This window comes from Chondrus crispus, genomic scaffold, assembly GCF_000350225.1.
Source record: "Chondrus crispus Stackhouse genomic scaffold, scaffold_9, whole genome shotgun sequence".
In the NCBI taxonomy this organism is placed as follows: Eukaryota; Rhodophyta; class Florideophyceae; order Gigartinales; family Gigartinaceae; genus Chondrus; species Chondrus crispus.
Window position 1 is genome coordinate 204,753 of NW_005178873.1, and position 15,615 is coordinate 220,367.

Below are 15,615 nucleotides of genomic sequence, written 5' to 3' on the forward strand. Positions count from 1 at the left end.
GGCAGCATAAAGTCCTAGATCACGCGATGGAACGCGCACCCTGCGTACCCGAACCCCTTCTCGCCGGTGCACAGGACCCGAAAGTTCTCCGCCGTTTTCGGCACCGCCTTTCCGAACAGGCCAAACTCGATCCGCCCCTTATCCTCGCCCCCGATGCTGATATCAAAGTAGACCGTGTTCGTCACCGCCGGGCCGTCTGCCGCCGACGTCGTGGTCGTCCTCCTCAAAACGCCTGCGGGGAGCCGCGACTGACCCCCGCCGACGCGGCCCGCCGCACGCACCGGCCGCAGCCCGTGCAGCGCGCTCGTGCGCGAGCTCGCTACCCGGGCCCCGCGCGAGACCAGCGTAAAAGCGCCGGAGACAAACGCTGCCATTGCTGTTGATGTTAGAGCGTTGCGGAGGGAGGGGGGTGGATCGGTAGGGGATGGATTGCTGAGGGATGGATTGCTGAGGGATGGGGTGGAGAGTCGCCGTGGGGATCAATGGGCACAAATTGATGCGATCGGGGGGCGATCGGGGGGCGATCGGGGGGCGTTCTGCAGGGAAGGGGAGAGGAGAGATGCGATGAGCACGAGTGAAAAAAGGCAATCTCCACGAAAAAGCTCAAAACTTTCAATCTCGAAATCTCGAAATCTCTCTGCCCGATGCACCAAAGATTGTAGTATAAATTCATACTATGAACCCAAAGATTGTTACAGTACCCAAGCAAGGGTACATTACAGTATGAACAGTGCTGTATGTAAATCTTTACAGTAAACTGCGCATGGTGTACCTACTACAGTAGCACCACTGGTACTACCTTCAAGGTACAGTAGGCGGCGCCTACTAATAGGCCCCATCGATAACGCAAATGCACAAAAAGACGGGGGCTTCAACTGCACCTGTTGCATCTCTTCAATGGCACCTTTGTATGCGTTGCACTGTTGGAGGCATTGATTTAGGAACAAGGTGATGTCAATTCTCGCAAGAAGGCCATGCCTGTAGAAAAAGAAATTACTCTACCTACAGCATCATACAAAATCTTTATCACTTGCCCGACTTGCACCAGTGTTCAAGCAAAGGGCTTTCGAGGTGCATGTGGCCTTGTCCTCATTCACATCTTAAGTCCCAGAAAAATCCACGTACATCTGAAAGCATATGCACTTCCAGTCTATACTTTTAATTATTAGAAAACAAGTTACTGATCATTAGTTTACGTACCCGTGGCAATCGACATCGAAACTGACGCCAGTACGGTACAAGTCTTTCACTTTTGTTTCACAAGCGACCCTGTCCTCATCCACTTAGACGATAACTGCACCGGAGGGAGCAATCTGCGCAAGACGATCAGCCCCATTCTCCAAAGCAGAGCTAGACATTCCAGTGAGACTGAAGATGGCGCGCACCGGAAGAAGGAGAGAGTGCGCTGTCTTTGCTTCAACAGCGGTGGTGTACGTGGAGGCAACCACACCGTCGACAACGATATCACCCTGGACGGTCTGGGGGTTGTACAGACCGGTTTCGGAGATTTCAGAGACGGATGACACAGTCGACGATCCGTTCTCGGTCATCACCACATCACCAGCACGGATAGACTTGGCGGCAGCGAGCTGCCCGTTGACATAGAGGTAATGGCCCTTGGTGAGCGAAAGAGAGTGACCAGAGACGGTGTTGAACCGCACGAAAGAGTAGTCTACACCGGCGTTCTTGTGCGTAAACATGAAGACCGACGAGAACTGGTTGGCCCCGACCTTGACGCGGTCACCGATCTCGATCTGGTCCATGCGCTTGACGGAACCGTTCTCAAGCTCAACAGTGGCTGAGGCGGGGAAGCAGACAGAATCACCATCATCATCATCATCGTCATCCTCCTCAGATTCGACAGGCTCCTCAGATTCGACAGGCTCCTGAATCGCAGGCCCCTGAATCGCAGGCTCCTCAGTGCTCGATGCGCCCTCGGCGTCGCTGTTACTCTCGTCGGAGGTGATACTTTCGACTGCAGCAGCTCCGACACCAGCAGCGCCGACACCAGCAGCTCCGATACCAGCAGCAGTGACACCAGAGTCGGAATCGGAATCGGAATCAGAATCAGAATCAGAGCCCTCAGCCATGTCTCCATCGTTCATGTCTCCTTGGTCCATATCGCCGGAAGATCCGGCTCCAGCCTCCATGGTGCCCTCCGGCGCTTCGGAAGCTTCTTCAGTATTCGAGCCAGCGTTGTTCGGAATGCCAATGACGCGGTCAGCGTATTTAGCAAAATATGTGCAAGGAGTCGGGGAGGTGGGTTCGTACACAATCATGTACTTCGCACCCGGGTAGAGGGTGATGAGGTTAGGGATTTTGATCTTCTTCTCCTCCTCAATGAAAAAAGCCATGGTTTTAGCGTGGGTCATGGAGGGACCGCACTGGCGGTCAGTTCGCTCGACACCGAGCATGAAAGTGGCACCCTGAGATTCGAGGGCATCGAAAACGTTCTTAAAAGGTTCCTGCTTGAGGATAGAACCGATTTCAGATTCGACGACAGCTTCCTTGGTAATGACGGTGAAGTCATTTTCCCCAGTGCAAGCGTTTCCGTCTTCAGAAATGCTGGTGTGAGGAACATTGTACATGTCAGGGCCCGCTGGCATCATCTTCTTGAAGTTGACACTCTTGGAGCAGCTTCCCTGCTTAACGAAGCGGTTGTACTCCCCAGTAATGTCTGCAGGAAGGAATTGGCGACCCTGACGGGTGGGAGCGGCGATGGCAAGCACGGCGAGGCCGGCGAGAAGAATGGACTTCATGGCGAACATTTTGAGAGTGAAAGAAGACTATTTTAGAGCCTTTTCTGAACTAACTCTTCGTCTTCACGAGCTGGATGCTGTGAGACCAGGATGCTGAACGCAAGAATTGCAGCTGTTATATCTTGCGATTTGGTGCGAGGCTTTAAAGTGTAGGCCAAGAGTCTGACAGGAGAAAGCCCAGCTCAGGAATCGTCCTGATGCCTTCTGAAAAAGTGTCTTCTGATTGAGGCAAGGTACAGACACGTTCAGGGACAGTAAATCCGCGAAGAAGGCCTGGCCGAACAACGCGAGAAGTAGCTTTCTTGAACGGACCATAAATTGCCTTCGTTGCCCAGCCACGATGACAGTTGTCCGGGCCCTTCGAGCCCGGCAAAATTGGTAGAGTCCCTCTTTACAGCATTTCGAAGCCAGCAAAAACTTTGCTTCCAAAAGCTCAGAACTGCTCATCGCATGGCCACTACCATGTAAGTAAAGTAACGAGATTGTACCGAACAGAACCTTGTCGCTCCTGCATAATGTAACCGCCGAGCCCCCAATGATGAAAGACATCATCTGCAATCAAAAAGCGCCATGAGAGTAGATGGGCAGTGACGTGCGAGGGGCCAGCGTTCTTGCAGAGCATTACGAGGCTGTTTCAAAGTCAGTTTCGAAAGACCAGTGAGCCCTCTTTGGAGCTGTATGGATTACATGACTGGCTTCGATATGTGCGATGGCCTTCGGCATTGCCACAGTATCGCAGCAGCAGTTGAATTATTGAATCTCCCATTTCTAATGACAGGCGCTTTCTGTATCCTCAAAGGTTCCATGGAAGTCCGAAGAAGCAATCTGACGTCATCACTTCGGTGAGTGCAGCTGTAGTGACAACACCGTTGTAACCTTGTGTGGACCATTGCTTTCGTAAGCTGGCCTGCGTCAAATAGGACCCACTACATTTATAGCTGAATGATGTGTTCGGATGCATCTCACGACCACGTGTTACCGAAAGTCTTCCTTTGCAGACTTGATTTTCGATAAATTCTGCAGAGCAATACGGCCTCGCCCGAAACGTGTGTTCCAGCCATCTGTACGAGAGCCAAGCACCCGGAACTCGTTGCCTATCTATCTATGGACTCGAAACGCCTTTGCCATTGAAAGGGGCGCTTACATTTACTGTGCGGATGAACAACTTCTCTACCACTCTCTTAGAAGTTCTAACTAAGAACGCATAAGGCAGTATGGAAGAGGTCGTGCCAGTATGCGTACAATACGACCCTGTGCTTCATCGAAGTAGGTATTTATGTCCCGAATCCTCTTTCCACATTCGAACTTTCATCAGTGAGGTGAATATACTGCATGGGCATGAGGTGATGTAGACCGCGCCAATACATCGACGTTTTGAATTAGAAAATGCAGTCCTATGCTGGCGTAAGCTCAAACCAAGAATTCTCTTAAGAGAATGATCTTACTCTGGAGCTGGGATGATAGACCACTCAGATTTACCCTGCCTCCTTTTTACGACGTAACTACGTATAATAGTGAGTTTATTTGCGTCATAGCACCGCAAGCCCTCCCAGTTGATACGTAAATCTGCGTGCTGACTTGTCAGCAGTCCAAAACGAGTAAAGGCAGACTAGAATTGGATAATTCGAACGATAATCTACCAAATTCACGTAGTACCTGCCTGACTATATATTCCACAATCCTTCGCACGTCCGTATGACAGTGTTTCTTTATATGGTGCTCTAATTAGTTGACAAAATCGAGCTAAGCGACAGAGGGCAACAAAAATGTTATTAAAGACTAGCTAGGAAAGCAAAAGTCATTCTCATTGACTCTAAAAAAGAGGCGTGTTGGAACTCCTCAGGCGTGTCTTTGATTAAAGTTGTATGAAGCACCATCTGCATGATAGGCAGAGCCAAAAGCCGGCCCGTCGCCTGTCAAAAAATACACTCAATATGCGGTTTGACAGTTACTTGTAATGATTCCAGTCTGGAGCAACTGAAAAGAAATAAGTCAGATCTTTGCTCGTAGGCACAATGTACGTATATATGCATACATACCTATTCGAACGTACTTCATAACTGCAAATTGTCAACAAGGACGGCAAGCATCAAATTTTAACTCGCTTTGTGATTCTTAAACGACAGTAACTGGAAAACAAATCACGCACAAACTCACAGCTAAATGACAAAACGAAACACTGAGGTTCAAAACACAGTGGAAAATCGCAAACGTGAACAACAACTAAGCCTACATCTTTCTGCCCTCAACAAGGACGATGTGATAGCCCGAGGTGGACTTAAAGGGGGGCGTAACCTGTCCCGGTGGGGTGCCGAAGGCCTTTTCCTCAAAAGCGCCTACCATTTTCCCACGCGGGAACCATCCGAGGTTACCGCCGGAGTTGGCGGATGAGCACTCCGAATACTTGCGTGCAAGCTCTCCAAACTTGCCGGGGGGAATCTTGCCGGGGTACTGCTCCTTGAGGTCCTCATAGGCCTCATTGATTTTGCCGTATTTCTCGCAGAGAATATGACGTGCCTTGACGTGGTTGCAGGTCTTCATGTCGTCCTTGCCACCCTTGTTCCCCTTGGAACCGCTCGCGCCCGCTTTGCCTTTCCCGCCGCCGCCCTTCGCCGCTGCTGCGCCTCCTTTCTTTCCCATGGTGTTTTTTCTCTTGGGTGGTAAACTTCTGTATAATTTCTGCGAGGGGGGCTGAGTGAGGTCGAACTGAGCGGGACGGCTTGAAAGAGGAAGGCAGCAGAGCCAGGCCGAAGAACTTGCAAGTACGGGATGTTGCCAGACGAGATTTCTGGGTCTTGTTTTGTGCATGCAAAATGGATGGATGCTTTTCGTTTGTTGCATTGCTGGATTTTAGAGTGCCTCTTTTCATCTTTTTCAAAATAATTTCGTTCTTTTGGAAAATTTTGCCAATGCACAAACAATCTCGGCTACGAACCCACAATCACGCACGCAATGAGCGACACACATCCTTCGCCAACACCCTCTCCAATATCACATCCCCTGCATCCCCTTCATAGGATTCCCTCCGCCTCTTTCCCCTTGCGCCATGCTCCGCTCCCTCGCCTCACGCACGGCCGTTCTTTCCCGCCCGGTGAGAGGTCTGCAAGTGCGCACGCTTGTCTCGCGCGGCGGCCTTTCGATCGCCAACCAGAAGCCGGCCGCCACTCTCATTGACAGCGCTGTCAATGTCGTTGCGGGGGAGGTCGGCTTCGAACAACTAGAACCCCATGAGCTCACCCGCCTTCGCGCAGATCGCGAGAAGCAGCTCGATATTCGGAATTTCACCCTCAACTTTGGGCCTCAGCATCCGGTACGCGTTTATTGTCGAAACATCCGTGCGTAGGAAGTCGCGTCATTTTGTGGCCAGCATTAGTACTGATTTATGTTCTTTTCTTTTTCTTCTCTCTTGCGCGTCTTTTGTGCCTGTCTCTCTTGGGATAAAAGGGTAAGTTATCATATAGAAACTTCTCAGATACGGATAGAAAACCGAAGAGCACCGCGAGCGACATTCGCTAACCAAACATCTCGATGACAAATTCTGTTTCGCGAGCAGCTGCGCATGGCGTGTTACGCCTCGTTCTGGAACTTGACGGCGAGGTAGCCGTCAAGCTCGACCCTCATATCGGTCTTCTGCATCGCGGCACCGAAAAGCTCATCGAGCACAAGACCTATCTCCAGGCTCTGCCTTACTTTGATCGCTTGGACTACGTCTCTATGATGGCTCAAGAGCAATGTTACTCATTAGCCGTCGAAAAGCTTCTGAAAATCGAGGCCCCCTTGCGTGCGAAGTACATTCGTACAATGTTTGCAGAAATTACTCGCATTCTCAACCACCTGCTCGCTGTAGGATGTCATGTATGTTTACTTTTTGGTACTGCGTGGCCGATTGTAGTCTTCTTGTAAGTGGCAACTAACGTGAACGATCTGTTCTGTACGGTGCGCATCACAGGGTATGGATGTCGGTGCGTTAACTCCGTTCTTGTGGGCTTTCGAGGAGCGTGAGAAGCTCATGGAGTTCTACGAACGCGTTTCTGGAGCTCGATTGCATTCTGCCTATGTACGACCTGGTGGTGTTGTTTCGGATATCCCTCTCGGGCTCATGGATGACATCTACGCATTCTGCAAATCCTTTGTTTCTCGAATCGACGAAATGGAGGAAATGCTTACTGGAAACCGTATTTGGAAGCAGCGATTAGTTGACATTGGTGTGGTCACCGCTTCTGAAGCACTGGAGTGGGGATTCTCCGGCCCTATGCTGCGCGGCTCGGGCATTTCATGGGATTTACGGAAGGCACAACCATATGATGCGTATGAACATGTTGACTTCAAGATCCCAGTTGGCATCAACGGCGATTGCTATGATCGTTATCTTATCCGCGTTGAGGAAATGAGGCAGTCTTTGGACATTATCATCCAGTGCCTCAATCAAATGCCAGAGGGAGAAATCAAGGTCGATGATCGCAAGATCTCTCCACCATCACGTGAAAACATGAAGCAATCGATGGAGGCCTTGATTCATCATTTTAAGTTGTATTCAGAAGGCTACTCAGTGCCAGCTGGAGATACTTACACCGCAGTCGAAGCTCCAAAGGGCGAATTTGGAGTCTACCTTGTGTCCAACGGGACAAATCGCCCATACCGATGCGGTATTAGAGCTCCAGGGTTCGCGCATTTGTCAGCATTGAATATGATGGGAAAGGGGCATATGGTAGCTGATGCGGTAACAATCATCGGGACTCAAGATATCGTGTTGTACGTCACCGAACCCACCCTGAGCACTTCCCGCATGCGTTTCTGGTTTCGAAGCTAACATCATCATTTCAAACTTTGTGTAATTTATTCTTAATTGTGCGCGTGTTTTTCTCCAATACGTGATTTGCATTTTGCAGCGTAAGTTGAACCAGAGCTCTGAAAGTCACATACTTTGCCCCCAACTGTGCAACAGAAACTGACGGTTTTGGTTTTTTTCCTGGTGAACATGCGTCGTTGTTCTCACTCAAAACGTCCAATCCATACTTGAACAGGGAGTAAGTTGATTCATGGTCTACATCTATTCACGTTTCACGTTGAAGAGTTGCACAGTCATAAGTATTCTAACCTAGTCTCTCTCTGAACTCATGAAATGTCCTTTCTTTGAGCAGGAGGTTGATCGCTAAAAACTGCGCTGCTACAGGCAAGATTGCTGTCAACTCTTCTCAGAGCGCTTAATGCTGCAAAGGAGGATGCGATGGGTGGCGACACCTGCAACAATTTTTAAGAGCAATTTCCCGTCAAGAACGAAGCCCATTTGTAAAGTGTAACAGTCCCAGCACTAGTAAAGTATCTTAGCGAATAATTCCTTTGCATCGATACACCTGCTTGATAGACGGGCGCCACAGGTTGCCACACACCATGAAGGACACGACGGCTTCCTGCAATCCGGAATGGCCCGTCACAGCATTATCTGTTCATATGCTGCGGTAGGAAACGAGTTTGGGTCGAAGCATGTGTACCGTAGAAGAAGCGATGCGGATCCCTTTCATCCTCGAATGTGGAGGAGAAACAGGGATCTCACAAGCAGTTCAAACTGTTTTCTAGCACAAGCCCAGTCTGATGATCTGGGGTAAGATAAACTGTTAACAATGCCTTCACAATGAGGTCTCAAGACTGTCGCCAGACCAGGTGCGCATGTTCCGAACCAGTAGCGTTGGTTTCGAGGCTCTGGAACAGCGGCTCACTTAATCGATTCGTTTATATCTATCTAGAGAGCCATCGTTCATACCTTACATAGCATGCTCAATTTAGAGCAGGGACTACATCCACCTGGATTTTGTTTGTTTCGTTATATTGAGGAGGTAAAGGCGATTGAATATGCATAAGGCCCCGCCAGGTCAATGCTGGGTTCTTGACCGCTCTAAAGAGGAAAGTAGACGACACTACTAAGGCGTCTCAAGAAGATTCGCGGAATGGTGCAAAATTTGCGTCAGTGGATTGAGCATGGACATAGATTTGATGAAGGTACAATATGCCAGCTAGGCAAATTTGCGCAGTTTGGCTGGTTGACGTGTTGTCCGAAATATTCTTATTCATCCCTGAGTGCTATCTCAGATGCACGTGGCCCATGTCACGTTTCATCGCAGACAGGGTCCTTCTCCAAGCTTCTAATGACCGTGCAGTATACCCGGGGACGGTATTTAGTGTCACTGATACCATTTCCGTGATGGAAATATCGACCCCTAAACATATATTAATGTCAGTGATACTATTTCCGTACTTACACTATTTCAGTGAAAACGGTATTACTGTCACTGATACTCTGTATTGTCAAACGTAACAATGAATAGTGTAAGTTCGATCCCATTAGAGCCTACAGCATTTCTTTTCGTCCTACCAAAACCTCACATGCCTGCCTCTAATCACAAGTCCTGACGCTGGCCCCCGCTCCTCTTTCCTTATCACAGATGCCCCTTGTTACAACTCTGCATCGCCCAACCTTTTCCTATACACCAGACCAAAGACCGACCAGTTGACCTGTTCTTGGTACAAAACGCTTTTCAGTAATGAATGCCTGCGTATCTCCACTCCTGCGCACAAATTAGTGCTCCCGAAACGAACCGAACGAATCGCATACCACTACCATCCCTCCGGACCGGCAGTGAGATGGGTCCGGCTCAAAGGAAGGATTGTTCTATGTCTGGATTGATCCGTCGTCGTCCCGGGCTCTGGCATGTATTAGTGTCAGTGACACTATTTACGTGGTGACACTAATTTAGCGCTGACACTAAATACCGTCCCCGGTGTATAAGTACTCTACACGTACCTTCCCCAAACAACACGTTTCGTAATTATACATAGCTGGTCCTTCCAATCGACTCTTGTGAATTGTTATACATTGTTGGTCTTTCCAATCGACGTAGGTGAGGGCGCGGTGTAGTTCTTTGCATTTCAATGCCCTACGGTTCATACATTGTGCAACTGAGAAAACATTTCTTTTGAGAATCGTTGCATTTCAAATATACAAAAACCTTTGCCTTCAAAGTCTTGCAACAGGTGCGCTTAGATGACTGGGTGATGCTTTGCTTATATTCTTGAGCAAGCTTTGGAGTTTCCTTCCATCATGGTCCCAGGCAAAATGGTATCTGCGGTGCGCCTGGCCTCACGGGCCTCGTCGGAATATTTGCGGAATGCAGTCCGATCGATGAGTACGGCGAATGTCGGTTTCAGCAGGCCGCAATCAACTCCTATCGATAGTGCTATGCGCAAAGCAGCGGGGGAAGTCTCCTTACCCCAGTTGCAGCCAAATGAGCTTTTACGGTTCCGTCAAGATGCTGAGCATCAACAATCTTTGCGCACATTGGAGCTTAACTTTGGACCGCAACATCCGGCAGCACATGGAGTCATGCGACTTGTTCTTGAACTCGATGGAGAGGCTACCACTCGCCTTGACCCCCACATTGGACTATTACACAGGGGTACAGAGAAGCTAATCGAGCACAAGACATATTTGCAAGCTCTCCCCTATTTTGACCGGTTGGATTATTGGGCGCCAATGACCCAAGAGCAATGCTTTTCACTCGCGGTCGAGAAGCTACTGAAAATTGAGGTGGAAAGAGAGCGAAGTACATCAGGACGATGTTCGCTGAGATAACAAGAATTCAAAGTCATATCTTAGCGATTTCTGCGCATGTACGTAAGTCACAAGACATCAGGAAGAGTACAGACACAATGTTCATATATTCTAACCATTGCATCAAGTTTATATCGCTTTCGATGACGTGGACAGGGCTTAGATATTGGGGCAGTTACCCCGCTCTTGTGGTTGTTTGAAGAGCGAGAAAAACTTATGGAATTCTCAGAGCGCGTTTCCGGGGCACGGCTACACAGCTTTTACATCCGTCCGGGTGGAGTCGCCACAGACTTGCCCCTCGGGATTATGGATGATATTTACGACTTTTGCAAGGCTTTTCGTTCTCGCATTGATGAAATGGAGGAGCTTCTTACTTCAAACAGAATTTGGAAACAACGGTTAGTCGATATTGGTATTGTCAGTGCCGCTGAGGCTTTGGACAGGGGTTTCTCCGGTCCGATGTTAAGAGGATCTGGCGTGTCCTGGGACTTGCGGAAAGCCCAACCGTACGATGCATACGAAATGGTCGATTTTATGGTACCCGTAGGTATTAACGGGGATTGCTACGATAGATACCTTCTCAGAGTGGAAGAGATGAGGCAGTCTCTTAACATTATCATCCAGTGTTTAAACCAAATGCCGGAAGGTGAAGTGGGTGTCGACGACCGGAAGATCTATCCGCCGTCAAGAAAAAACATGAAACAATCTATGGAGTCGCTCATCCATCACTTTAAGTTATATTCGGAAGGTTTCGCCGTGCCGGCTGGTGATACGTATACTGCTATTGAATCACCGAGAGGAGAACTTGGGGTTTACTTGGTTTCAAATGGCACCAACAGGCCTTATCGATGTGCTATTCGCTCACCCGGATTTGCCCACTTGGCCGGCCTAAATACGATGGGAAAGGGCCACATGCTGGCAGACCTGGTGACTATTATCGGGACCCAAGATTTTGTATTGTACGTTGTATTGCAAACTCGGGGCCCAGACAGTGTTCATGTTTCAAAATTTCAGCACATTTGCTTTTGTCTGATACTCACTGACAATCTTTTCTTATATTCTGCTTCCCTATGCGCTTCTTTGGCTCTCTTTGTGCTTCCCGCAGTGTGAGTTGATCTACATCGAAGTGTCTCTTCTCTAAATATTCTGAAAGCAGGACATGGCGAAGATCTGAAACTAACAATTGTGTTTTGCTCCTCATCTTCTTGCACATAAAACTCTTTGCTTATTTCTAATCAGGGGGTATGTTTAATGCTCTTTTTTGGAAACGTTTGATCAGGTTTGCTTGTCACGAGGCAGAAAAGTACTGACACGCAAGCTCATTCTACGTATTCCTGTTTTCTTGTTTAGGAGGTCGATCGTTAGTACCGCAACAAGGACTCTGAGTACTTCAACGCAATCGTTTCAGTCTTCAGAAGCAGTCTCATTCTCGAATTTCCAGAGCCAGAGGCTTGATGTGCATTTCACGATTCAATTCTTATAGAAGTATAATGAGCGTTCTGTTTCACACATCTCTTTGATGCTGTGCAACTAAATTGCGTAGTCTACTTGTCTTGTAGGGGCACAATCATGAAGAAAGTATCTGTGCAGACAGAGGGCTAATGCTGAGTAAGGTTGGGCATGGCAATCACCTCGTCATCTCCACCGACATAGAAGGGACTGTGCAGAACACTTCTCCACCACAAATGCATCGCAACTGCAAGTTGTGCAATGAACACTGTACAATATGTAGTTTATGTCCCCCGGTTGCGACGGCCCATATTGGGTCAAGGCTATGATATTGGCTCGAGGCGACGCAGAGTGGCTGATATCAGAGCACGAGAGCAAATAAATGGCGCGAGAGCAAGACATTGTGAGTGTCGATTGGGCACACGATGCAGTCTCAAAATGGATCTAAAAAGGATAGACATGTAAAAAGATAGACTAGAGATGCAGGAGTACAGTCACTGGAGCAAGCTTCAACATGAGGATGACTGCGCAGGGTTGTTGGGAGGGGTACATCTTGAGATTTAATCTCCCTTGGGGTTCAAACACTTGTCACTAATCAAATCACTGTTCCCTAAAATAACTCATTATTATTGGCTCAATACAGCTGGTCGGAGATATTAGTTGCCCGTTGGATTGAGTGGAATATCCCATTTTCATACCTCTGGCGGACCCATCTTCGTAGCGAGGGGAGCTGCAATTTTCTCGAGAGACGAACACACTTTCTCATTCAGAATAAAACGACTAGGTCCGTTGGTGAACAACCCGCTACAACAAGAAAACAGTTCCCCATTTCACAACAGTGACACGGACTTAGTTTCGCTTTCTCTTACTCTCCACACCGCAAAATGGACACTGAAAAACTGCAACCGCGAGACGCCTTCGACACTGAGCATCTGACGACAAACAGCGGCGCTCCAGTTGACGACAGCCTCAATTCGTTGACCCTTGGTGAACGTGGTCCAGTTCTGTTGTCTGACTTCCACCTCGTCGAGAAGCTCGCCAACTTTGACCGCGAGGTAATTCCCGAGCGGCGAGTTCACGCGCGCGGCATCGCAGCAAAGGGTGTCTTCATCTGCACGAACGATGTATCCAAATACACCATGGCGGACCCGTTCACCGAAGTCGGAAAACGGACGCCGATGGCTGTCAGGTTTTCCACCGTTGTGCATTCGAGAGGCTCGCCGGAGACGCTTCGCGACCCGCGTGGGTTTGCGACCAAGTTTTATACCGGGAAAGGCAACTGGGATCTCGTGGGGAATTTAGAACCGGTGTTCTTCATTCGAGATGCTATGCAGTTTCCGGAGATGGTGCATGCTTTCAAACCGAGCCCGAAGACAGAGAAGCAGGAGTGGCATAGAATTTTAGACTTTCTGTCCTTTCATCCAGAGTGCATGCATATGATGACATGGCTGCTCGATGATGTGGGAATTCCAAAGAATTATACCACTATGAATGGCGCTGGTGTGCATACTTTTGTGATGATTAATGCCGCAGGGAAGGAGACATATGTTAAGTTCCACTGGATTTCCGAGCAAGGAGAACACAATTTATTGGACGATGAGGCCAAGCAGGTTGCCGGGGAGGACTTCAGTCATGCTACATCGCATCTTATCGACAGCATTGAGATGGGTAACTACCCGGCTTGGCGGCTGAAGATTCAAGTGATGGATCCGGCGACGGAACTGAACCATAGCTGGGGGGATCCTCTTGATCCTACTAAGACCTGGCCGGAGAAGGACTTTCCCATGATACAAGTCGGCCGTATGGTTCTCAATCAGAACATGGACAACCAGTTCTTACAGACTGAGAGCCTTGCCTTCTCTCCAGGAAATGTCATTCCAGGCATCACTTTCAGTCAAGACAAGTTGCTGCAAGGGCGCATATTCAGTTATGCTGACACGCAGCGGTACCGTCTGGGTGCAAATTACTTGCAAATTCCTATCAATGCCCCACGTTGTCCGTTCATGAACAGACAGTTTGACGGTGCTGGAGCGACAATGCACCGCAAAGAGGAGGTCAACTACTTCCCTAGCACGCTTCATAATGCAGAGACCGTTGGGGAATCGCATGTACCCAATGTGAAGCGGCCGGTGTCCGGGACGCAGACTCGCCGTGCACTCTCCAAGCAGAACAATTTTGGACAGGCAGGGGAGAGATGGCGGAGCTTCGATGAACCTAGGCGGCAGAGACTGGTGGTTCGCGCTGCTGAGAAGTTGAATGCGCCGAGGGTGCCGAGGCATCTCAAGAATACGTGGATTGAGTATTGGACGAAATGCGACCGTGACTTGGGGGCGAGAGTGGCGGCTCTAGTTAAGATGAGCAGCTTGTAATTGGCTCGAAGTGTGTAGTGCGTGTAGAGATGAGTAGAAAGTCGAGCTGCGAACAGGCATCGATAGCGTCGCGCGTATGTGCACTATTAAATGAGTGGGCTAGACGATTCCGTTTAAGTGCGGCGGTAAGATAGATGTGCGGTGTGGTTGGAAGAAGACGCAACAACATTGGTACAGGCAACTTCGAAGCGCAATGGAGACTGATACAGTCACCAGAGCGGAAACCATTCCGAGGATAATATTGCCACCAAGCGAACCACGAGTGTCTCAGAGGGAGGAGAAGACGTGGATTATAAGGTGGCAGCGACGTGGGTGTTCTGCTGAGAAGTAGGAAAGAGGAAATAGTTTTAGAGTTGATGGCAATTTGGCTGCTCTACTTCCCGAGCAGACGTTCATCCTGAAACGGTGACATCTCTGACACGAGGCTCTGTGATGATCGGTACGGAAAGCAGTGCAGACAGGTTGCGGTGAATTGAAATTGATGGCAATGTTGGGAAGTCGGCCGGGCGCCGTGGACGAAGGCTTCCGTGACCAAGGCGTTGAGGAAGAAGGGATGTCGTGTAAGAAGTAATGCACGTCCTCGCGAACCGCTTTTTCCTCGCACACAGTTGTCACAGAAGATCCTTCGAACACGACGGGGCCTACCGGCGGGGCCTTCAGACATTGGTGTCGATGCACCGACGGCGACGGCTGTGGCGTTTGAGGTTGGCGTGGAAGAATTTCACTTGAAAGCATTTGGAATTATGCAATATTTTGCATAATCTGACTGACAAATACTACTGTACCCTTGGGTACCGTATCCCCAACCCGTGACCCTCGGACTGGTCCACTTCCCGAACGTGTCACCCCCCCAGAGCCATACATTTAGCCAAAAGAATTGCATAGCGCGCTTGTACCGTACCCAAGGGTACGGTTGTTCCGTCAATCCCCACGAACAATAGCTCCTCCCTTACACGCACACTCTCCCGCGCACCAAGTCCCAAACACGCAACATGCAGCAACATGCAAAAAAACATTCGGCACCGGGGATTCCCGAGTGATCCCTCACCTCAGTACTAGCCCGGCCTGAAGCGACTTGACTTCCGAGTTCGGGATGGGATCGGGTACATGTCGACTTAGTATGGCCGAATGTACAGGTTGTGCCTCTGTGACACACTATATACCAGATCAAAACCAGATCAAAGCCACATCGGCCACCCCTGATGCATTGATAAAATTCCCCCCCCCCCCCCCTTGATTAGCCTACCTACACTGAGCTCTCTCTCCCGCCGCGATGCCGAAGAAGACGAACGAGTTGCGACCTCCGGCGTTGTCGCCGCCCTCCACCGCTGCCCTCGCCGCGCCGCCGTTGTCGGCGCCGGCGCCCCGCGTCCCGCCGCCCACCACTGCAGCCCCGAACCGCGCGATGACTGACTTGCGCTCTCCGCGGTTG

General features: G+C 49.5%; 7 protein-coding genes; 4 read left to right on the plus strand and 3 right to left on the minus strand.

The window, feature by feature from the left end:
• Nucleotides 1-14: 14 nt before the first annotated feature.
• Nucleotides 15-374, minus strand: CHC_T00007912001 (hypothetical protein). Its single transcript, XM_005712215.1, has one exon. The coding sequence runs from the start codon at nucleotides 372-374 to the stop codon at nucleotides 15-17; it is 360 nt and encodes a 119-aa protein (XP_005712272.1).
• Nucleotides 375-4,820: 4,446 nt separating this feature from the next.
• Nucleotides 4,821-5,600, minus strand: CHC_T00007913001 (hypothetical protein). XM_005712216.1 is given in 2 exon segments: nucleotides 4,821-4,988; nucleotides 4,989-5,600. The coding sequence occupies 1 exon segment, from the start codon at nucleotides 5,598-5,600 to the stop codon at nucleotides 4,989-4,991; it is 612 nt and encodes a 203-aa protein (XP_005712273.1). The 3' UTR covers nucleotides 4,821-4,988.
• Nucleotides 5,601-5,711: 111 nt separating this feature from the next.
• Nucleotides 5,712-8,102, plus strand: CHC_T00008467001 (NADH dehydrogenase I (Complex I) iron-sulfur protein 49kDa subunit). XM_005712217.1 is given in 6 exon segments: nucleotides 5,712-5,877; nucleotides 5,992-6,069; nucleotides 6,313-6,614; nucleotides 6,709-7,511; nucleotides 7,898-7,967; nucleotides 7,968-8,102. The coding sequence occupies 5 exon segments, from the start codon at nucleotides 5,712-5,714 to the stop codon at nucleotides 7,965-7,967; spliced, it is 1,419 nt and encodes a 472-aa protein (XP_005712274.1). The 3' UTR covers nucleotides 7,968-8,102.
• A 1,753-nt stretch (nucleotides 8,103-9,855) lies between these two features.
• Nucleotides 9,856-11,617, plus strand: CHC_T00008797001 (NADH dehydrogenase subunit 7). Its single transcript, XM_005712218.1, has 3 exons — nucleotides 9,856-10,372; nucleotides 10,529-11,324; nucleotides 11,605-11,617. The coding sequence occupies exons 1-3, from the start codon at nucleotides 9,856-9,858 to the stop codon at nucleotides 11,615-11,617; spliced, it is 1,326 nt and encodes a 441-aa protein (XP_005712275.1).
• A 383-nt stretch (nucleotides 11,618-12,000) lies between these two features.
• CHC_T00007914001 (hypothetical protein) lies at nucleotides 12,001-12,216 on the minus strand. Its single transcript, XM_005712219.1, has one exon. The coding sequence runs from the start codon at nucleotides 12,214-12,216 to the stop codon at nucleotides 12,001-12,003; it is 216 nt and encodes a 71-aa protein (XP_005712276.1).
• Nucleotides 12,217-12,698: 482 nt separating this feature from the next.
• CHC_T00007915001 (hypothetical protein) lies at nucleotides 12,699-14,300 on the plus strand. XM_005712220.1 is given in 2 exon segments: nucleotides 12,699-14,183; nucleotides 14,184-14,300. The coding sequence occupies 1 exon segment, from the start codon at nucleotides 12,699-12,701 to the stop codon at nucleotides 14,181-14,183; it is 1,485 nt and encodes a 494-aa protein (XP_005712277.1). The 3' UTR covers nucleotides 14,184-14,300.
• Nucleotides 14,301-14,317: 17 nt separating this feature from the next.
• CHC_T00007916001 (hypothetical protein) lies at nucleotides 14,318-14,422 on the plus strand. The gene has a single exon (XM_005712221.1). It carries the CDS (start codon nucleotides 14,318-14,320, stop codon nucleotides 14,420-14,422), a length of 105 nt encoding a protein of 34 aa, XP_005712278.1.
• Nucleotides 14,423-15,615: the final 1,193 nt, after the last annotated feature.

Bases quoted from the DNA above. Each gene is read 5' to 3' on its own strand.
- CHC_T00007912001 (XM_005712215.1), bottom strand. From the start codon at position 374: ATGGCAGCGTTTGTCTCCGGCGCTTTTACGCTGGTCTCGCGCGGGGCC.
- CHC_T00007914001 (XM_005712219.1), bottom strand. From the start codon at position 12,216: ATGTCTTGCTCTCGCGCCATTTATTTGCTCTCGTGCTCTGATATCAGC.
- CHC_T00007915001 (XM_005712220.1), top strand. From the start codon at position 12,699: ATGGACACTGAAAAACTGCAACCGCGAGACGCCTTCGACACTGAGCAT.
- CHC_T00007916001 (XM_005712221.1), top strand. From the start codon at position 14,318: ATGTGCGGTGTGGTTGGAAGAAGACGCAACAACATTGGTACAGGCAAC.
- CHC_T00007913001 (XM_005712216.1), bottom strand. From the start codon at position 5,600: ATGCAACAAACGAAAAGCATCCATCCATTTTGCATGCACAAAACAAGA.
- CHC_T00008797001 (XM_005712218.1), top strand. From the start codon at position 9,856: ATGGTCCCAGGCAAAATGGTATCTGCGGTGCGCCTGGCCTCACGGGCC. The intron at 10,373-10,528 runs GTTCGCTGAGAT...GACAGGGCTTAG, and splicing joins GCGAAGTACATCAGGACGAT to ATATTGGGGCAGTTACCCCG.
- CHC_T00008467001 (XM_005712217.1), top strand. From the start codon at position 5,712: ATGAGCGACACACATCCTTCGCCAACACCCTCTCCAATATCACATCCC. The intron at 5,878-5,991 runs GTCTCGCGCGGC...GAACCCCATGAG, and splicing joins GTCTGCAAGTGCGCACGCTT to CTCACCCGCCTTCGCGCAGA. The intron at 6,615-6,708 runs GTATGTTTACTT...TGCGCATCACAG, and splicing joins TGCTCGCTGTAGGATGTCAT to GGTATGGATGTCGGTGCGTT.